We start from the raw sequence: 21018 nt of genomic DNA, 5'->3' as shown, positions 1-21018 counted from the left end.
ATGTAGTCGAATGGTGGCCGGCTTACTTAATGAGCCTGAAGACTTAGAGCCCGCGTCTTGTCGTGGGTCTTGAAGACTTCTCTCTCTGTGTCTCCCTGTGCACGGCTAGCCTATCGAAGAAGAACCAGCGGCCGTACATTGCATCCATGCCTTGTATGAAGCGCGAGTAGGTCCTCCCACGACTCCATTTGATGGCCAGCTAGCCAGCCAGCCCGCTGGTGCTGACCGCCCTTCGCAGCATCGTGAGCGAGTTGGCAACCGCCACAAGCTCCCCCATCCCAAACCGGGCAAAGCCTGCGCCAAAATCTGCTAATCTGGCCCAGTTGGCGTTGCCTTGTCGCCGCGTCGGCTCGATTCCGCCAGAGACCAGGCACCCGTACCTACGGGCCACCGATGGATGCTCTGGGTGCAGGCTACAGATATGCAGGTAGGCCACTTGGCACCCCTTGTTCCTTGTCTGCTAACGTGGAAAACGTCATGTGGCAGCGCATCATAGCCCTGAAGACGCGCTTAGGAGAGCTGACCGTCATCGTTTCCTTTGACAATTCGGGAGTCTAACTCTCAGGCCGATCGGGAGGGTGTGATAATGCTGGAAGGGCCGGTCCTGGTAGATACAGTGCTGCTCGGTGGTACTCTGGTAGCCGTGTCCAGGCCGACTCTGCTCCGTCTTAGACCGACAAATAGCTTCCGGGCAAAGACCTGCGCGGATACCGGGTAAAATGACAGGCAATTGGCAAGCTAACAACAACACAATCATGGCTAGCATGGCTCTATGTGTCGTATATGCGATGCGCATTTTGGTTCAGTGCAGAGAGATGATATAATTCTCAGGCCACAGAGCAGCCGCCCTAGCCAGCGACAATAATACGGAGTACCGGAGTAGTCCGTACGTACATGCCTCGTACATACATACAATGGCATTGTAAGGCCTGGCATGCGATGCAGTTGGTGTCTCTCGGCACAGCGTCATATAGACGCCCATGCTCGGAAGTGATCGTTGTCACCGCACGTCAGTGGGGACCGAAAGAAGGAAGAATGCCTATAGAGCCAGGCTAGACTCGACCAAGAGGAGCATTGCTTCGTCTGCTGTTGCGTCTTAAAAAAGTACCTGAGTACGAGTAGCCACGCATCAATGTGACGTGTGGCTCATCGCGACCTATGATCGTTGGGTGAAAGAGCTAGTCTCTGCCGGAAGGCTACCCGGTGGATGTTGCTGAGGAAATGAATGGACGGCTGGCGTAGAGGCTGAACACAGGCAGTCAAGACACAGCTTGGCGGCTTGGTGATTTTGCACATGAACCGTGGCGCGCGCCATCCTCCTGGCCCATCCACCTTTTTATTCCCCGGATGCCAGCTGTACAATGTGCCTCCCCCGGTCCAGTAGGCTTCCATTCGCGATTGCAGCAAACTTTCTTCAGTCGCCATCCGCGGCGCGCAAACGAATCGCAGCAACGTATTCGTGCCGTCGGCCTGCCGTTGATGCAGACAAGAGCCGACACAGGCAGAAGCGGCCCCCGGACCCCGTCACATTGCTTGGTGACGCCGAACCAGTTGATCGTTATGGAATTGAAGCCAGAGCCTGTAGAGGTACTCGTACCTAGTCAGAGGACTCCATGTTTGGTGCTAGCCAGCAGGCCCGCTGGCCGGTGCTAGACCAAACCAACCTTCTGGTGCCTCTGAGCCCTGCCGGGGTAAAAAGGGTTGTTGGATGGAAGGGAAAAAAAAAGGGGATAGTGAGTGCACACCGTCACCTAGGCTAAGACGCAACTCAAACATCCCTGCCCGCCGCTGCCGACTCCAACACCGTCGTGGATCCAGAAGAAAGACAAGAGCTGCGCTGTAATGCTACTAGCGGGTTCTTCGCAGTGGAGAGAGACCGCGGTTGATGGCGATGGGGTCGTGCTGCGGCTTTGCTGCACCTCTACCTGCTTGTAGCTCGACTGACGTTTCGCTCTCCCTGGTCTGGTCTGGCCTGGCTCCGGCATGGGTCAAATCACTGATGGCTCCGTCCACGAAAAACCTCCATGTACAGGTATGTGGCGCCTCCACCCCCATGCTCGCTCACAGAAACCCTGGCTGTGGGACAGACCATTGGGCTGGCGTGACCATGCGAATGCTTCGTAGCAGTACTTTCCTTCATCGAGACGACAAGGGGCCACCAGCGTGGCATATTTCAAGCCGAACTGTCAACAAGTCAATGCTCCCACTGTGGCTTGCCATCCTTCGCCAGCCAAAAGCTCTCTCATGAGAACTCTTCCATCGCCATTTCCTCGTCACACAGCTCCCCCCTTCTATTCCTTTGTCTGCCTTTGCCAGTGCCGCGAGTGAATCTTGATACTGTTGACTTGTCTACCTCCTCGGGCTCGTTGGACCTCTTCGAGATAGAAAGCTCCGGCGTCGTTTGTTGGCGGCCTCGACTGGGAGTTGTAGGACTTCAAGTGCATCTAATTTGCCAAAAGCACTCGAGCTCGGCGTGATCTGTACCCAGTACCAAGTACAGAGTACTGTAATCTGCTCTAATCGGTACCTTCCTCACCAAGGCCTCACTTTCCAAGTTGTCCGTTGTTCTTTGTTCCTTGTTCCTTCTTCTTTATTCAGGTAAGCAGCTCTTCCCTACCTCCGCCTCATCTTCTCGTGTCCCCAGTTTGCCTCTACCTTATCTCGATTGTTTTTTTGCGACCTCGTGAAATCTTCTTTGGCCTCTTCCTACCCTCGAACCTCTCCTACGCCCCCCTCACCATCACCGTTCTCTCCTTGTTTTGCCCATTCGGACTTCCCAATACCCGAGTACGCTCTCGAGAGGAGACTGCAAGCAATCTCAGTCTTGCGGTCCGTTATAACACTCTGGCATTCCTTTGAGTTCTGGAATACCATGAGAGCGGACTGCAGACTCATCGACGGCTGCGTATCTCGACTTTGTCTTTCCCCTCATACACGATAGAACACAGTCTTGCGTTCACATTCCCCCTCTTCTTGTTCCGCAGAAGAAACAAAACTGCGTGGCAGACGATTGGTTGGCTGGGCTATCTTGTCTGATATCTCATAATTGTCATACCCTTCGGCTGGCAGAATCCTAGAATCCAGACTGCACCAAAAGTGATGTTTTGCTGCAGTTTAGCTGACTTTGCCATCAAAGCTTTTAACTCGAGTTAGGAGCCTGAACGAGTCCCTTGATCCAGCAGACACCGGGCTGCTTAATACCATAATACTTGTTAATTAACTTTATCCATCTCTCGTGGGCGAGCTTACATTCTCGATCAACATCCCAAGACAGATCTTCTTGGGCCTCCTAGTTTTACCGTGGCAATCATCACAATAACCGTGACGCAACAACTAATATTCAACTCCGCGGGCTGCAACCCATCGATATACTCGTTTGGAGACAATTCGAGTCGTTGGGCAAGGGGTTTGTTGAGTTAGAAGAACGGATTGCATTGTGGACTGTCGGCTTGATCGCCTGCTGTCCCTTCCAGTACCGCAACCGAGTCTCCATCCGAACTATTCACCACCACTAGTCTCTGGGGCTGTTTGGGTATATTCCCAGCCGGTCCCCGACTACACCACGGTCAACCTGGCGAACTCTTCTGTAGACGTGCGGCAACGGGCGCTGCCTGCTCCAGTCAAGGACAGCCCTGATCTTCACTCCTCCGATTCCTCCGGAGCCAGTACGCCAAACTCTCCCAACACGCCAACTACTCCGTCGTGGTTGTCGAAAACTCTGTCCCGGATTACGTCCCCCAAGTCTCTGTCCCGAATTACGTCCCCCAAGTTGAAACTGCAATCCCTGATTGGCAGAGGGAGAAATCAATGTACTGATCCTCGGGATCAGGAGTGTGTAGGTGATCAGGTCTCAATGTCTCAAAGGGGACTTGGCCCTCTCCCACCCTCTCGTTTCTCCTCGAGATCTCCTGTCGGCAATGAACAGTTCTCCCATTTTACTTCGCAGCGGTATGAACCATCTGGACTCTCCCCCGAGGTTGGCCGTGCTGCTCAACATTCGGCCAAGTCATTCGGAGTCCACAATATTCTGAATCCATCCGACTCACACTCCATGGGCCCCGACAATAGCGGACGACCACCTTCGCGAGCAAGGGAAGCCGAGGCTTTCCAACCAGCATCTTCGACTCCTTATGGCATTCCGCGTCCCTACCTCCATGGCCATGCTGCTACCAGCTCTCTCCCAACGACTCCAGTTGCTGCAGGTGTTACGCCCACAGGCAGACCTCCGATATCCGAACGAAACTCTCCTTCATCAGCATACCCTTTCCCCGTAATGAACCCCCAGAGGAAGATACTCAGTCCCAAACCACCCCGGGCCTTGAGTCTTGGTCAGGCTCTTCCTCCTCGGGACCTCGACCCGCGACATTCCTTGGCTCCCAGCATGGCTCCCACAAAACGACCTTACGAACCAGATACTCCCGATGAGCCCAGGCACGCTCCCGGACTTCATCAATCTTCAGGAATTGCCTCTGGCCAGAATACTCCAATGGTGACTCCACCAAGAGATTTTTCTCAGCCTTTAGCCCGCCCCTTGGATGTTCCTCAAGTACAGCCGCCGGCGATCCCCCCTCCGGGAGATCTCCAGAGTCGACCACATGGATTACATACACCGTCGCAGTTCCAACACGGAATCACCGGGTTGTCCGCAAGCCGGCCAATTTCGAGAATGGAAGGTCCGACCGAGGGAACACCACCGTGGCCAGAGATGTTGCGTCGACAGGGAAGTTCGTTTGTTGGAATGGAATCTCAGCAAGCTTACATGACTCTTCCGGGAAGCGACACACCTATTCCCGTTCAAGTAGACTACTCCCAAGCATCCAAGAAGGCAGACGAAAAGAGGCAGCGAAATGCAAAGGCATCGACCCGCCACCGCAGGAAGAAGAAGACACTACAGGAGGAAAACATGAAGCAGCTGCAGGAGCTCAAAGAAGAGCGACAGCAGATGCTACAGCGACTTGAGGAGCTCGAAGCCCATAGGGACTTTTACAGGGACGAACGCAATCGGCTCAGAGAAATCGTTGCTCGAACACCCACTATAAGTAATCATGCTGCCGGACCACAAAGCCCTATTCTGTCGAAGAGCATCAGTTTTGCGGATCGAAGCCCCTTGATGCAATCCCACCACATTCCAACTCCCACTCAAGGTTACGTGAGCGAGGTGTCATCGGCGGAGCGGCCTGGACCGGTTCGACGCACAGACGATCGTCCCGATTTCTCACCTCCTGTATATGGTGCTTTGTCTGGTGGTCCGACGCACGGCCTCCCGTCGATGCACAGTCCGGCTTATGGAGTGCCGCCGCCGCGACCCTCGTCCGCGACTTCGTCAGCGAGCGGAGAAAGATTGCCTCCTCTGCGGGTAATGGAGGGACCTCCTCCTCCCATGCATGTGTTGGGCCACGGGCAACCTCAAGAACAGGATCTAAGGACTGGTCAGTGGAGGGCAGCTCAGTCAACCCATTTCGAAACGGGCTGGGCAACCGCACCACGAAAGCACCTAGACCATTGGTAGTAAACCGCTGATCCCTCCCCTCTGCTGTGCGACACTGAGTGCGACTTCACGACTCCTCCCGATAACATATGTCTGTGCTAGCATCGGCATTGACGCAGCACTTGACAAAACCGAACTCACCATAATACTCATAATCTATCATCGCTTCCATGATATCAATTTTTCTTTGATTTTGGACAAAGCTTTTAATTTTTGGGTTCCTGGCTTGTACCAGCGCGAATACAATCTCCGTCGGGCAACCGACACTTCTGACTTTACATATAGTAATTCGTCTTTGCTCTACTTGTTTTCATTCTTTAATTATTTATTTGTTACTATCATTTATACATTATAGCTGTCCGCTTAATCAAGCGACTGGTCGCGACCAATGCTCGCCCAAGCATTACAGGGGTTGTGAGGCAATGAATGCCCTCTTTTGCCTTTTTCCCCTCGGGAATGATTAATTAATTACTGGAAAAAAAGAAACATGAACACAAAATCAAAATAAACCAGGTTGAACCAAATCAGCTGTTTTGATTCAACATTGCATTCGTTTGTTTATCTATTCACTTTATGAAATGTTGCCCAGAATGGGCGTCCACCTACGAACGGCGAAGATATACCCCTGTGGATTGATTGCCACTTGTGGAAGAAGAGGACTATTTGAAGGAAGGAGGAAAAGGAGAGTGCGAATGGAAGTTGTTTAATGATGGTTTATTCGGTCCTTACACGTCCCCGTCTGCTCTTTTACGGCTGTCAAATTGGTGCTATTATGGATTTGGGAATACAACAACAACTATGTAATCAGATTGGATGAAGTTTCACTTCTCGAAACGCCTGGAAAACCGCTTGTTTCTATTTACGTTCAGCACACTAAAAGAACTGATGAACAGAGAAGGGATTTGGTTTGCTTGGGAATTTGTTAGATATAGGACACACATCTTCGTGCCCCAGACTACGGGCACAGGTGGCCAAAAACAAAATACATATTAATTGTGGTCAACTAGAAGTGCGAGGCCTTAGGATGACATGTGACGTATTTGTATTTTATTTGTATTTGATCTCCAGGGCTCAGAACTGGCTCCGTGATATTAAGTCGAGTGCCGAATTCAAGCATGGCACGTACCATCGGAGAAGATAGATCCGATCTCCGAAGGGTGGGGCGATACGGCCATCGTCAACTTCAGATGACATCTCCAACAGACAGAATAAGCGGGACTGCAAGTTACCAAATACATCGACTTTATTTTCCCACTGGGTAGGTGGAAGAGAATCTTTGTTGGTTTTCCTGACTCAAGGTGAATATAAAGATATTTACAGCTCTGCCGGATTTCCTTTTTATATCATTATTTTCTTCTGGAGAATATCTGCTCTCTTCCAGATTTACTGTGAGTCTCTCTCTTGAGAATGGGATTATGCATTCAATGGACTATTTGAGCTTGCAACGGCCGTATTACAACGAGACACAGATCCACTATCACCAATGAATTTTTGGGCACCGATGTCTAAGCTAATTCTTATCAAGGTATTCAGTCATTGCAGCGCCATATACAGAGACTCGTCATATCGAAGCTGATACGAGCTATTACTGGGCCGTCGAGGATACGGCTTGATCACCCTTCGAAATGTTAGTAGGGAGGTGTACGGCAGTGGCAAGGCTGACAAAAGCTATCCAAAGTATCGCCTCTCGTCACAGTTGCATTCGGCGATTTAGTCACTCGCCATGGCTGGGATCGTCTCGCCTGGAAGCTGAACTGTCGGCGCCAAACGGGATAAGCTGGACACAACCTTTGGGCTTGTTCATTGACAATCAATTCAGCGAAAGTTCTGGGGGAGATATGATAACGACAATCAACCCATAGTATGTAGTGCCAGCCATCCTCTCCCTATCCTTGGAAGACTGCTGTTGCGGGTTCTGTTTTTCCCCTTTGGCCTTCTCGTTTGCTTACTTGCAGGTGTCAAATCTTGTGCAGCACTGAGCAAGCCATTTGTTCCGTATTCGCAGCTGGGGAACCCGATGTAGATAGAGCAGTTCAAGCAGCTCGCAAAGCACTTAAGCATCCAGAATGGAGGCTGCTGTCCGGCACCGAACGCGGTCACCTGATGAATCGATTAGCAGATCTGGTGGACAAGCACGGCGAAATACTTGCTGCCATTGAGACGCTCGACAATGGCAAACCGCTGTCGGTATCCCGCAGTTATGACGTGCCGCATTTCTCCGAGGTCCTTCGCTACTACGCTGGATGGGCAGACAAGAACCCAGGCTCAGTAATCGACGTTGGCCCAAAGAAGATGGCTTACACTGTGAAGCAGCCTATTGGAGTATGCGGCCAGATCATCCCTTGGAATTATCCACTTGACATGGCGGCATGGAAACTCGGACCGGCCTTGTCTTGCGGAAACACGGTTGTGCTCAAGCTGGCGGAGCAGACGCCCTTGTCCATGCTTTACGTGGCGTCGCTCGTTCGTGAAGCTGGATTTCCTCCAGGAGTTATCAATATCATCAATGGACGGGGTGGGGAGGCCGGCGCTGCTCTGGCGCGGCATCCAGACGTGGATAAAATTGCTTTTACTGGCAGTACGGCAACGGGTAAGGAGGTGATGCGGATGGCCGCCGGAACACTCAAGGCAGTCACTCTTGAGACGGGGGGTAAGTCGCCGCTGATTGTTTTTGACGACGCAAACTTGGAACAGGCTGTAAGATGGGCACACGAAGGGATTATGGCAAATCAGGGGCAAGTGTGTACAGCCACGTCGAGGCTGTTAGTGCAAGATGGCATTTATGACCGTTTCGTGGAGAGATTCAGAGCCTTTACCGAGAAAACATCAGTCCTGGGCGATCCATTTGAGCCTCAAACGTACCAGGGGCCGCAAGTCGGCAAGGCGCAGGCCGAACGCATCATGTCCTACATCTCATCTGCACGAGATTCTGGTGCCGAAGTCTTTCACCCGCACAAACAGCCTGTGCCATCCAAGGGCTACTTTACTCCGCCAACAATTCTCACAAATGTGGACACCAAGACAGCTGCCTTTCGAGAGGAGATCTTTGGGCCTGTCGCAGCCGTTGCCAGATTCAGCAGCGAGGAGGAGGCACTGGAGATTGCCAACGCAACGAGATATGGACTCGCGGGCGCCGTATTCGCAAACGATCTGGGCAGAGCACATCGCGTAGCTCGGGATCTGGAGGCTGGGATGGTATGGGTGAACAGCAGCAACGATTCCGACGTGAGAGTTCCGTTTGGAGGGGTTAAGGAGAGTGGCCTGGGGAGGGAGCTTGGCGAGGACGGCTTGAGAGGATATTATACCGTCAAGGCGGTGCATGTGAACTTGACAGATGAGTGAGTTGAGGTTGTGCCTGTGGTAGAGTATATATTGTTCCTAAGTATACAAGCAGGCGAAAGTACAGATAGATGTCTTGCCATCAAGTTATTGCAGCGAGATCTTCTATGCTTGATTACGTTAGGAAGCTAGATCAGACTGAACCAGATTCACTATTTGAATATCATAATGAGACTCTTTATTCATGGAATATAGAAACTGGTTGAAGCTGAATGCGGCGGCATCTCGCACTCTTCGCATCCGTGGAGGTACAAGGTACAAAGTACCTCGAGCATTCCCGCCACCCCTGTCAGCTCACTAACCCGCAGCGATCCCCCGCCAAATCTCTCCAAGCTCGCGGAATCTGAACATCTGGCCACAAACTACTCCAGAGTCTTCCATCCCAGCTCGATGGCTCCCTGAATTCGATCGCGCTCGTGCACTCCCAATCGATAGCCGTCAACTGTTCTTCCTCTCGTGATCTTGACCGCCGCGATTCTTCCCGATTTCCTAAACCAGCAGGCCGGGGTTGAGCAACCAACCCGCGACATCCAGCCCTGACATCATCGACCATGGCGCTCCCATTCCCGCAGGCGACCATCAAGCTCGACTACCCGCTCTATGCAGTCAGCTTTGATCCTCAGGATGCCAATCGCATAGTTGTCGGCGGCGGTGGCGGCGTTGGCCGTTCTGGCGTGGGCAACAAGATTGTACGTGAGCTCCTGGATCTAGTTCCTAGCTACTAGCTTCTGCTTCTGTCTTTGAATGCTGACTCTTTGTTCTCTTGTCACCAGTCCGTTGTTGAAACCGTCGACCAGGGCGAACTTCGAGTGGCTGGAGATATCGACCTCTCTCGCGATGAGGACAGCGTCATGTCGCTCGGCGTCGTTGGCGCTGTTGACGACAAGCCCTCGTACATTTTCGCGGGCATCAACTCGGCTCCCAAAGAAATCACCAAGGGAAAGAACTTCCACCTTCGAACCTTTTCCATCGAGCAGACCAAGTCGCGAGCTGCCGGTGCTAAGAACCCCGATGTACAGGTCGCAGAGGTGTCTCGAAGCTCCTACTTCACCGACCGGGATGCCGAAACCTACCAGCGCGTGCTGCGCGTGTCTGGATCCGTTGGCGCCGCCGCTACAGGCATGGGAAAGGAGCCTCAGCTGGCCATATTCGATGCCATCGGACCCAAGCCCAAAGTCAAGGGCGTGCTGGACTTGACCAAGGATGCGGAAGACCTGGATGTCATTCAGGACGAAAAGAATGGAGAACACCTGGTTGTCTACTGCCACAAGCAAGAACTGTACTTGGTCAAGGTTGGCAAGAAAAATTCGGAGCCGCAACTCATCTTCACCATGACAGACGATCATGGCGAGCTGCCCGCATTCCGCTCCGTTCGATTCGTAACACCCAACTTTGTCCTTGCTGCGTCCAACCTACCAAAGTCGAGCGGCGTTCTCCTCCAGGGATTCCGACTGCCAAGCCCAGGTCATGAGATGGCACGGATATCTGTGAATGTACGTATCCCGAAGAAAATCTCTGCCACTGCCCTTGCAGTCGCAAACGTATCGCCGACCGCGTCTTCGTCGACACCAACTAGCACTACGCAGTTCATCATTGCGGTAGCCGGCAACGACGCCTCCATAACTTTCTACACCATGGATCACAAAGCTCTTGCCTCGATTGAGCTTCTTGCCAACCTGCACCCGCTGTACACATTGAAGGACGTTCACAAAGGTGATAATATCACCGGCCTGGCGTTTTCCAACTTTATCCCTCCGAAGCAGCATCTCACTCAGCAATTCATCAAATTGGCCAGCATATCTCTCCAGCGCGGTGTCGCCGTCCACAGCATCGCTCTAAAGAGGCATGTTGATGCATCTTCCGCAAAGACCCCCGGTGATGCACCAGTCCGATATGTCACAGCCATGCGTGCCAAGGCGCCCTCCAGGCGATCTCTCGTCATCACCCTCACCATCATGGTTCTCATCATGGCCATAATCGGGCAGGGTGTCATGGAGATCTACGGCGTGAGCAAGCCCATCCTCAATCCGCAAAGGTTCTTCAACCCTTGGCATGGCACTTTGCGCGATCCGACTCACCCACCGGCTGCGTTTTCCAAGGACTATCTCGTCTCTCGACTAGTTGGTAGCGGCATTGATACCGCTGAGACGCTCGTCATGTGGGAGGCCGACCATCCCGCTGTGGACCATGATGGCAAGAAGATCAATCTGGATGTCCATGATGAAGAGGTCCACGGTCCCGCCAAGACGTGGGATGAGCTTCCTGCAGCACAAAAGGATGCTTGGAAGCAAAGAATGCAGCAGGCTGGTGCGTGGACGCAGAATATGGGAGAGAGTGTGTTTAGGGGCATCCTCTTTGGTGAGCTGGCAGGGGCTGTTGGCCATGCCGTCGCGGAAGGGCTGGCTTAAACGGCCCCCGTTTTCACGGCAACCTTCCCTTTTTCTTCTTTCCATGTAACGATATGCTCAATATGGTGGTTGGCAGTTGATTATGTATGATGGATTTGGGACCTTGGTGGGGTATTCAACTTTTGCCGGGACGTTAGTTGTCCCATGGCTAATTTCGAGAATATGAGCAAAGGACGCTCCGGACTCTTGATGATAATTGGTCTCAGAAGTAGCAGTATATAATGGAGCTAATGGATGTACAATTGCTATGGTTTTTGATCATCTTGTCCTTGTTTCCATAGTTGACTATCGTGCCTATGCCCAGCTTGCGCCGCAGTTCCCCGGGATATACTTGGCTACGTCCATGGCCAGCGTCATCTTGATCTCCGGACAGTATTTCCACACATGTTCTCGCAGTTCTGGCATTCCCCAGATTGGGCTATGTAGAAAAGAACCACTCCCACCAATGTGGTAGCCCATTGGCTCGTAGAATCCCGCTCTCCAGTCATCAACCCCTGCGACATAGTCGTCATTGTCAGCGTGATTTATGTTAGAAGAGGTGCTAGAGGTGCTGGAACTATTTATAGTCTGCTCAGACCGTCCATCGTGCATCTCTCCCGAAAAGGTCATCGAGACGGATCCGTTGGCAACCTTTCCGCCGGGATGGTGAGCAAGGCGTTCAGAGAGCCATACGTCTTCAGGCTCAGAGTCATTGGCCCGCCGTTGATTGCGCAAGATGTCGATGATGCGGCTCACGCGCCTCAGCGACAATCCTCCATTGCCACCCCACTGCCCGCCAGGGTTCCACGGCGCGCCAACCCAGTCGTATTCCAGATAGTCGTTGAGATTCAGCCTGCTGTTTCCGCAGAGCATGGAGTCCGTCTGGAAAACCAGCAGCCATTCTGCCGGCTGGAGCACAGCCTCGTACAACCACAGCGTGGTGAGAAACTGGCTAATCTCCTCCTGCCCGTTGGTGCTCATGTTCTCGGGTATGTACGTGAGATCGAGCTTCCCGGCGGCGACCTGGTGACGGATTGCCACGGAGCGGTTGATGGAGGCTACGGAAAGGGGGGAGCCCATGAAGCGGAAGTGCCAGTCGGGGGGCACGACGGAGATGAAGTGCAGCATGAGAGGGGCGAGGATGGCATTGGGACGATTTTCGATGAGGAGGGCGACTTTGGACGTGTTATAGGGCGAGATGCGCTTCTTTTCTTGGAACTCGATGGTGATGTGCGGGATGTAGAGGGAGATGTCGAAGTTGGAAGATAGATGTAAGAGTGTTATGAGGGAGAGTCTAGTGGACGTACGGTCAGAGACTGAAGTTGGCAAGGGGTGTTGGGGATAGCAACTGACATGATGGCAATAAGTATTATCGCGAGTCGTCTTCGCCTAAAGCTCCAGAGACAAGCCAATAGTCTGTTGCCGAGAAAATGGCCATATTCGTTGTTATTGGGCATTCCGACAGGCCGAGCTTGAGAGTGCTCTTTAATAAGAAGAGACAACTTGTGATCCAGAATCAGTCAACGGTAACGAATCTGGTGAAAATACAATCTTCCTTTGCAATTATTCTCGGAATCATTGGGGTGTTTGATACTCGACATTTCCACGACAAGTCGAGGCAGAATGCAGAGATATCCAAGTACCTGTGTACTTCATAAACGATCCTTCCCTTTGTTGGCTGTTGCCTCCTACCTACTCATCCTTCACCGCCCGCATTACTCTGACAGTCTGAGAAATTCTGAATTATTTCAATTTTGTTCATCTGTTTGTTATTTGATCTTTATAATTGATCGTTTGTTCCTACGAATGTACATGATCAGTAAAAAGCGTCATCACGCCGCCATGTCCGGATTTAACACTTCCGGCGTCCTCAGTTTCGCCCCGGCTCGAATGATCATCCCTATACTCTTGGTTCTTACGTATGTTTACAAAACCCTGCTCTACTCTCCAAATAAGAGCCCAAGTGCTGAAGAAGTTCGTTGTGTAGGTGGTATATGGGTCGCCTACACTCCCAGTACGAACCCATCGTCGTCTCCAAAGTCTCATCCAGGCTTGAAGAAGCACGAAAAATGATCCCCAACATCAAGCTAGACTGGCCAATTCCGCCAGCCAAAGACCCCCGCGCCGCCTTCAACTCGTCAAAGCTCGCTCTTCTGATCGAGGCCAGGCCTCTGCCTCATTTGCCTCCTCTGATGCTGCACATGATGGCAGTGGTGCCGCCCGACTGGCGATTCCTCTTTATTGGCTCAAATGAGAGTATAATTGGGGTTAGCCAAGCCTATTCGATCAAACATCAACAAGTGATTGGCAAGCTGGATTTGGTGGAGCTTCCCCTTCCATGGAATATCTCGAGCAAAGAAAGCGTTTTCCGGCTGCTCACTGACTCGAGGTTCTACGATGAGTTTCTACCAAACGTAGAATGGATCTTGAAATATGAGCATGACAGCATCTTATGCGCAAACTCGGAAAGAAGCGTAGATGACTGGCTTGACTGGGACTGGACTGGCGCTGCGCGGTACGTGCTCATGATTGACACATTCATTTTCTCAGTCCCTTGTCTAACATTATATGCATAATTCAGCATGGGTGATGAACGCTTCTCTGGATATGGAGGCCTATCTCTACGTCGAGTGTCGGTAATCAAGCGAATTCTCAACTTTCAAGCACGCTTCAACGACTCGGAGCCCGAAGACGAGTGGTTCGGGAAACGCTTATGGGTACTCCCTGATGCCAAAGTTGCATCCACATTAGACGATGCCATTGCTGTTGAAGACGTGTACAAGGAGAGGCTCATGGGCTATCACGTTCGTGAGGGCAGTAGTAACTTGAATGAGTACATGTGGGGGGATGCAGCTCGCCGGAAGGAAATATTCGAATACTGTCCGGAGCTTAGCATGATTATGGACATGAAATTAGAACGACAGAGATGCCCAGATGATGATGGGAATGGGGGTAGAGAGGAAACCGATGTCGAGATGATGACTGCGGTTCTAGGAGAAGGCGATATTGAGGTGACGACTGCGGTTCTGGGAGAAGGCGAAGATGCCAAGATGTCGCCAAACGATGCTGAATCTGCAATACTGCCGCCGCAACCTCCTCCTTTGCCGCAGCCATGGAAGGCTTATTCTGCTTCTGTTACAACATTTAGAAGCCCACTTCGTACCGGCATCAATTAGAGTTACAGGACACTGAAGTCCTTGTCAAATAATGACAACTGTCACTGCTATATCTCTATGAATCATTAAAACTTGTCATGTCAATGACAATTACACAATGTCACAAACCCTGTGCAATACAGCTACGGTTAGAGCAGAGCATTTATACGAGAGATCAGATCAACGACGAATAATCCTTGGACAAGTTCAATAGAGAATGTCCTCATTATGAGCATCCATATACATACATACACATGTAGACATCCCCCCCTACCACAAACCTTTGTTGTCTGTTTTAATATTTCCCTAGCACAGGCCTCGTGGCATCCACACAGCCAGGCTTGGTACGCCTCTGCTGAACAAAAGGGCCAGCATAAGCTTTTTCCATCGCCCGAGGTTCAGGCTCTTCCCAAAGATAATAAAACAAGGCGTCCGGTGGCTGGACAAGGCGCTCGCGCCCAAACGAATCTGGTTGGAGGGCGAAACGAAGCAGACACTCATTTTACAGCCTGACACTCTTTTTTGGAACCTACCGAAGCAGACCACTTCCTTTCTTAGAATCTACCGAAGCAGACATCCTTTTTAGAGCCTACCTAGGTTTCTTGAAAAGGTCCCTCGGGTAAGACGAAGGGCACGCTTACGACGCCATTGTTCCTGTTAGGCCCTGCGGCTTGTGGAAATGGAAAAAGACGCTGATTGCAGAACCACATTGGCGCAAAGGCCCGTATTGCGGATGCGAAGCACGGCTGTTAAGGATGGAGGGTGTATTACTGTAACTCTTCAGCTGTGCCGCAGGGACGGAGTACTTGTGACAGAAACATCCTAGACGCCACAAGCTCAGATGCCAAGTGATCTGATGGAGGGGGGCTTCTCTCTCCCCTTGCTTTTACTTTTGACGTTTCTGTTATTGCCTTCTTGTTACTTGTAAATGTTTTGCGAAAGTTTTTTTTTGAGAAAAGAGAAAAGAAACGTATGGTTAAAAGCAAGCTTTCGGAGACAAAACATCAGGCATAACAGGTACTGACACGGGATGTAACCATGCGCGCACCGACAAACTGCTGACCCCATACTGGGTAAACAAAAGGTGACCAAGAGGAATCAGCATTCCTCAATCCCTCATCTTCCTACTTTTGGCGACTATTCGCGCCGCAAAGCTCTCTTTGTCCCCCAGAAATCATTTCGTTGTCTTGAAAAAAAAAAAAAAAAAAAAAGCGGCCAAGGCAGGCAGCAAAAAAGAGTTGGTCCCCCTCCATCTCTCCAAAAAAGCGATGGCACACACGGCACCAACTTTTTATTTTTGACAGTTGGAGCAGGACAGGACCCTGTTCCTCGGCACTGCCAAAACGGCCAGCCTAGCGGAAGGAATCAAGAAGGGAAAATCGGCGCTTGATCTTCTGCCACTGACGCAGCGCTGCCGAGGAGGCGTCCAATCAACGAGGCCAAGCCAGCTGACACGAACTGGGGCACAAGTCCGGGCCAAGCCATGGAGAGAAGAAGTGCTGCATGAACTTGAACTTGGCCCTCGTACATATGTACTTGGTGCCTGTCTGTATCTTAAACGGGAATGGGCTTTGAAAGTTGTTCTCGGGGTATAAAGCGAGTGAGTTTACCCAAGGGGGAACGAGGACAATAATCGCTCGCAAACCCGCAGAAAAAAGAAACCCTGCCCTCACATCACCGATGCATCGGCCGTACGGTACACGATTGCATCTCGGTATGGAAACAAGAGTAAGCGCAGCTTAGTTTTTGGGGGGGGGGAGAGGGTTTCGGGCCACACCCCGTCGGAACAAGGCACGGGCGAGGATGGATGGCAAATATTCAGCAGCAAAGCCAGCACTAAAGTCGGCGGAACTGGCCCCCTTGTGACACGAGGGATGCGCCGCACCGCTCCAGCCCACTGATTTTCCCAGCTGAGCTCTTTTCGAGAAGATCAACAGCGCGGGAGAAGCGTGGCGGTTAGGCAGCCTGCATTGGAGAGACAAATTGCCGTGGGCGGCTTGCGTTGCCGAGAGGGCCCCTTGCGAGCATACAGTCAAAACGGTATTCAAGTTGTCAAGCTCCCGACTCGTATATTATGGAACTTGTTCTGAGCGTTGGGCTGGGCAGGGGCGGCGGTGAATGCTGCACATGGACTCGTAGTTCCCAAGTCGGACAGATGTCCGTGGAATCAGTCGTCTCCCAAGTTACGAGTACTTCGTACTGGCGACAATGGCCCCGGTTCAAGCAATGCGTGACGATTTGCTTAGCACCTTATTTGCACGGCACGCTGGGCCGGGCAACCGACCGTGCAGAGTGCGGGATGATACAAGGTGCCTGTACACAATCCTCGTCCTTGCATGCATGTCGGGCTGGCGGAAGGACGGGGATCAATCTGTAACCATATTGAAAGGCATTGCGAATTTACCCTTTTTCCCTTTTCTTTTTCTTTGTTTTTTACCCCGTGCGCTGTTGTCAGCGGCAAAGAAAAAGAAGAGAAAACAACAAGTAAACAAACAAGTTAGGAGGGGTCTCAGGTCAATTTAATAGCTTCGCTGACTTAGTAGCAGCCAGCCAATTGAGAGCGTCAGATTGGGCGTCGTCCGCCACGCCACTATGAGGTCTGGCGCCCGATGAATGCTGTGCAGAAAGGCCAAGAGAAGCAGCTAAAGGCTGCTGGCCTCAAAGTCCCTTCATGTCATGTCCATGCTTGCATGGCCCTCGAGAAGCCATAATTCTCGTACCTACGCGGGACTGAGACTTGCTGTAGATGTCTCGGAGCTACTCTCACAAACCCTTGGGGGTTTTTATCGCTTATTTCGAAGCTACTTGCACCACCACAGGGGGGTTCGTCAAATGCGGTGCTGACCCGGTGCATATGAAGATGCTCGTGACGATGATGGCCAAGGTGAGATTGCAGCTTGGACGTCCAGTCCACCATATAAACCGGATTGCTTCCCTTCTCGCATCGCCGTGCTCCGGATTTCACAGCAGAGCAGGCAAAGTTGTCGATCCCCTCTGGCTGCTCCAACGGGAGCTAGCGACGCACAGACGGCACGACTTGCCACCATGCTGCAAAGGAGCTCTGCTCAAGCTGACGAGCGCCGACTTGGCGGTACGAGCACTTGCTTGTCCTGGCATCCAGTCAGATGGGGTGAGGTTGAGGCCTTTGGCTTTGCACACCACCAAGTCGCATCGAGTATTGTACCAGCAGCACTATCAATGATGCTGTGTGCTATCTCGGTACTCGCTGTGATAGAACCATGGACGAGAGGTAATATTATGGAGTTCTCCGTAAAGGGTCCGCCGTGAATTGTCTAGATCCGCCACCATCGAGAGTGGAGCCCCAAGGTTCAAGCCCAGCCCAGGTAACGGAAAATGGGCCAGGGCTCGACCGCTAATCAATGATCGAGCTCGATTGAAGGCGGCCGGGATCCAACGTCTCCTTTCCCTCAGTCATCCCTTAACCCTGGCCTTTGCTGTACCACGGCACTGGGTGCGAGATGGCATCAAGGCCCTACTGTACCTAGGTAGGCAAGGGGCGAGGCCACGGCTTCAGCTGCAAAAACACTTCAATTGCTCGTACTGTAGGGACTAGCACAGCGACTCCGTGCCCGTGGCATCAATCAATCCAATCCGATCGCAAGGGCCCAGGCAGCCTTGGGAGAAGCCGCGGGCGGCGGCTGCCTTTGGCTATTCCCAGCTCGGGGTAGCTGCACGGTATGGAATCGTAAAGGATGTGCGTGCTGTTTTTGATCAGCTTCCGAGCGTGTGGCGGCCATGAGCCTTTTCGCACCCTTGCCTCAAACGGCATAGGTGGGCAGCGCAGACAGACAGAAACGTCGGCTTCCATGTTTCTGAGATTGGGAGGTGGAAAGCTGAAACAGTAGAAGTCAAAAGTCATGCAGAGCCAATGCGCGTGGGGCCCGGAATGTTCCTTGATTGCTTCCTTCTACCTCACCACCACCTGGGATGAGATGTCAAGAAACAAGCAACATGAAGCAATTGAGACAGGACGTCAATCTCTTGTTCTTACTGTACCTAGTACTGTGGCCACGGGCACGAGTAAGTCGTGGTCCTGTTGCGGAGAGCTCATCCTATTCCCCGGGTACCAGCTACATGTACGCTATCGGGCGGCAGAGCATGGAAGTCGCACCAACGACTCAGTACTCGTAACTTGCGGAGGCTGACTTTTCAATGTCCTGATGGCCCTGGATCGGTGCAAATCACATTTGAGCGACTGGGAGAGGCTTTAATTATTCTCCTACTAACTCTATCTTGAACGCCTCTCCAGAAAGGCTCGTGAAAGTCCAACAGAGGCTGCTAACGTGCAAGTATTGGAACCTCCCCTTGTCAAGCACGGCCACGGACCAATAAGATTCAGTGGGGGGGAGACATCCGAAGAGCCCTACCTGCGCTATCATCTGACCTTAAGACACTCGCCTCGGCAGATACGGGGGAAGAGAAGAAGAAGACGAGGACGAAGAAGAAGAGGGAGAGCGGCAAGGACAGGGCATTTGGCCTTTTTTTTCTCTCCCTCTTTCATCTAATGGACCTGGCGTCGGAGAGTTCAAAAAAATAAACTGCATCTGTCTGTCTGTTTGTATTTACTATCAGTTATACTTTGGTCTCTACCTACATGTAGCACCTTGTCAGTAGCCTGTGGTAGTACCACTACATGTACTTGCCAAGTATGTACAAGAGGGTACTATGCCTGTTGGGCATCTGTGCTTGTGCCATCAAACTCTCGTCTGTTGCCCTGTCGCATAACCTCGCCCGCCATTTCCAGAGCCTTTCGGTAACGTTGTGTGGCTGAGTCTTGGGTTTCTTCGCCTTATGACTCGTAGGGCACGAAAAACAGAGGCTTGCTCTTCCTATTGCTCACTTTGAATCAATCCTACGGTACCTGGGAGCAGCTCTCCATGACGCGTCTGGTGCCAACGTCTTGCCTAGTACAAAGTCACCTTCAGCGATGAGGCAGATCACCTGCACGGCTTCTGCCAATTACGAGCCTCTTCTACGAATACCTTAGGTACAGTACTCTATGGTACATGTGTCGTTATCCCAAAACCCATCTCGTAGCAGCGGTACTCGACCTACAAGGTGGTCATCGCTGTTTATCTCCCCGGTACATTTCTCTGCCAGGGGAGAGCTGTACTTGTACTCGTACAAGCATGACTGACTTCCACTCACAATCCTCTAGGTTAAGAAGTGAGAAGCAGAAAAAGAGAAGAGGGGTCGAGCAACCACAGGCGCTGCGTGGTGGTGCCCATGCATTGCGCTAGACCTGGGTCTACATGTACCTGCTAGCACACTGCCAGCATTCCCAGCACAAGGTACCTCCGGACAAAACCACCCAACCTGGTCTTGTTCCTTTTTCTCTAACAGCGATGCGATGGATTGTTTCCTGCACAGTCTACCTAATGTAAGATGGACACTTGATGATTGAATTCTGCAGGTAGAGCACTACCAAGGGATGTGCCTGGTGCTCTGCAGCCCGCCTGCATGATCCGTGACAATGGCGAGTCTGACTTGGTAGAGAGAGACCCCATCTTGCTTCATACCTACCTCTTGGGCTCAATCTCACACTTGGGCAACCCTGCTCTATTCTAGTCGGGAGTGCTTGTATACTCGTTCTATAGTTGGAATGGTTCTCGCAGTCTTTCGTCTCAATTCTCGTCTACTGTGCAGCTGCTTATCGCTCGCTCACTCTTTGCTCAGCAAGAGGACAAACGCCAACGTGCTCAAATAAGACGAGTAACTGTAATACCAGAGAGCCACTGCCACGGAGGACTAGCTGGTGTTGGATCCCTACTAGCGACCCTAGTAGCAAGTGCCAGGTCCAGGGATTAATTTGAGTGGATAGCCGGACAGGGATGTCGACAGGGACATGGGATCCTGGGCTGGTCCACTCGCCGCGAGAAGGCTTCCACGCCTTTGTTTGGCCTCAATCTGTCCAAGCCCTACTACAATTCGATCAGGACTGCACGACCCAGGCGTCAGACAACTGCCAGGCCAGGCCAGGCTCAAAAGCTTTTCCCCCGAAATGATCCACGTATCCATACCGGGCGTCTTTGCTTGGGTACCTGTCGCTGGCTGCACTGGCACTGGCACTGACACTGACACATGCACCAGCGATGCGGCAGGCAATCTGGACTGGTACTCGTACATAGGGAGCAAGAGGAGCAGAGCAATGCAATCGTTGATGATAGGGCCGCGAATCGAGGCGTCGACAGGACCGTAGCATGGCTTTGCCTGTTGCAACTCTAATACAACGCTAGCTGGGCATGTACACGTCGCTGCTCATAAGCGGCACCGCCCATTCTCCCTCGCTCGCTCTTGGCGGCGAGGCTCCATGTCCATCCAGGTCGCTTTTTTCCCCTCTGAAATCTCCGTTGCTTGGACTGCCTGCTCCAGATCGGCATCGTCTCTCTTTGTCATCGCGGGAGTTGAAATAGCGGGCTTGTGATTGTGCCAAGTGAGGATGTGAGTGCCGAGTCAGAGAGACCTGATCAAATGCAAATGGTCAGGCGGGAGGTGAGCCGCCTTGTCGCCCGTAAGGTTTAGTTCCAAAGTTGAATGTTTCTGCTGCCCTGTGTCCCGTGCGGTGCGATGCGGTACCTGGTACATGTACCTTTTACAGCAAGATGCCGAGTTGCAGGTACCTACGTAC

At 52.0% G+C, this 21018-nt stretch overlaps 8 protein-coding genes across 8 annotated transcripts; 5 read left to right on the top strand and 3 right to left on the bottom strand.

Moving 5' to 3' along the window:
* Nucleotides 1-500: 500 nt before the first annotated feature.
* On the bottom strand, nt 501-866 carry M431DRAFT_503784 (hypothetical protein). Its single transcript, XM_024918357.1, has one exon. It carries the CDS (start codon nt 794-796, stop codon nt 527-529), a length of 270 nt encoding a protein of 89 aa, XP_024778506.1. The 5' UTR covers nt 797-866; the 3' UTR covers nt 501-526.
* Nucleotides 867-1071: 205 nt separating this feature from the next.
* Nucleotides 1072-1717, top strand: M431DRAFT_287489 (hypothetical protein). Its single transcript, XM_024914063.1, has one exon. The coding sequence runs from the start codon at nt 1348-1350 to the stop codon at nt 1651-1653; it is 306 nt and encodes a 101-aa protein (XP_024778504.1). The 5' UTR covers nt 1072-1347; the 3' UTR covers nt 1654-1717.
* M431DRAFT_503782 (hypothetical protein) lies at nt 1077-1652 on the bottom strand. The gene has a single exon (XM_024918356.1). It carries the CDS (start codon nt 1313-1315, stop codon nt 1157-1159), a length of 159 nt encoding a protein of 52 aa, XP_024778505.1. The 5' UTR covers nt 1316-1652; the 3' UTR covers nt 1077-1156.
* Nucleotides 1718-3853: 2136 nt separating the features above from the next.
* On the top strand, nt 3854-5509 carry M431DRAFT_74933 (hypothetical protein; the record flags this gene model as incomplete). Its single annotated transcript, XM_024922285.1, has 1 exon — nt 3854-5509. The coding sequence occupies one exon, from the start codon at nt 3854-3856 to the stop codon at nt 5507-5509; it is 1656 nt and encodes a 551-aa protein (XP_024778503.1).
* A 1215-nt stretch (nt 5510-6724) lies between these two features.
* Nucleotides 6725-9028, top strand: M431DRAFT_106340 (hypothetical protein). Its single transcript, XM_024911611.1, has 3 exons — nt 6725-6876; nt 7014-7349; nt 7462-9028. The coding sequence occupies exons 2-3, from the start codon at nt 7114-7116 to the stop codon at nt 8828-8830; spliced, it is 1605 nt and encodes a 534-aa protein (XP_024778502.1). The 5' UTR covers nt 6725-6876; nt 7014-7113; the 3' UTR covers nt 8831-9028.
* A 135-nt stretch (nt 9029-9163) lies between these two features.
* Nucleotides 9164-11482, top strand: M431DRAFT_106337 (hypothetical protein). Its single transcript, XM_024911610.1, has 2 exons — nt 9164-9516; nt 9601-11482. Exons 1-2 carry the CDS (start codon nt 9379-9381, stop codon nt 11233-11235), a joined length of 1773 nt encoding a protein of 590 aa, XP_024778501.1. The 5' UTR covers nt 9164-9378; the 3' UTR covers nt 11236-11482.
* Nucleotides 11483-11529: 47 nt separating this feature from the next.
* M431DRAFT_515996 (hypothetical protein) lies at nt 11530-12675 on the bottom strand (the record flags this gene model as incomplete). The annotated part of the gene is made up of 3 exons (XM_024920294.1): nt 12568-12675; nt 11813-12508; nt 11530-11791 (listed from the first exon to the last, which is right to left on the bottom strand). The coding sequence occupies exons 1-3, from the start codon at nt 12669-12671 to the stop codon at nt 11530-11532; spliced, it is 1062 nt and encodes a 353-aa protein (XP_024778500.1). The 5' UTR covers nt 12672-12675.
* A 381-nt stretch (nt 12676-13056) lies between these two features.
* On the top strand, nt 13057-14165 carry M431DRAFT_58459 (hypothetical protein; the record flags this gene model as incomplete). Its single annotated transcript, XM_024921522.1, has 3 exons — nt 13057-13133; nt 13202-13729; nt 13796-14165. Coding segments are annotated over 3 exons (975 nt in total), but the record flags the coding sequence as incomplete, so codon positions are not given.
* Nucleotides 14166-21018: the final 6853 nt, after the last annotated feature.

This window comes from Trichoderma harzianum (assembly GCF_003025095.1).
Source record: "Trichoderma harzianum CBS 226.95 unplaced genomic scaffold M431scaffold_2, whole genome shotgun sequence".
In the NCBI taxonomy this organism is placed as follows: Eukaryota; Fungi; Ascomycota; class Sordariomycetes; order Hypocreales; family Hypocreaceae; genus Trichoderma; species Trichoderma harzianum.
This window is presented reverse-complemented; position numbering and strand designations above follow the sequence as displayed.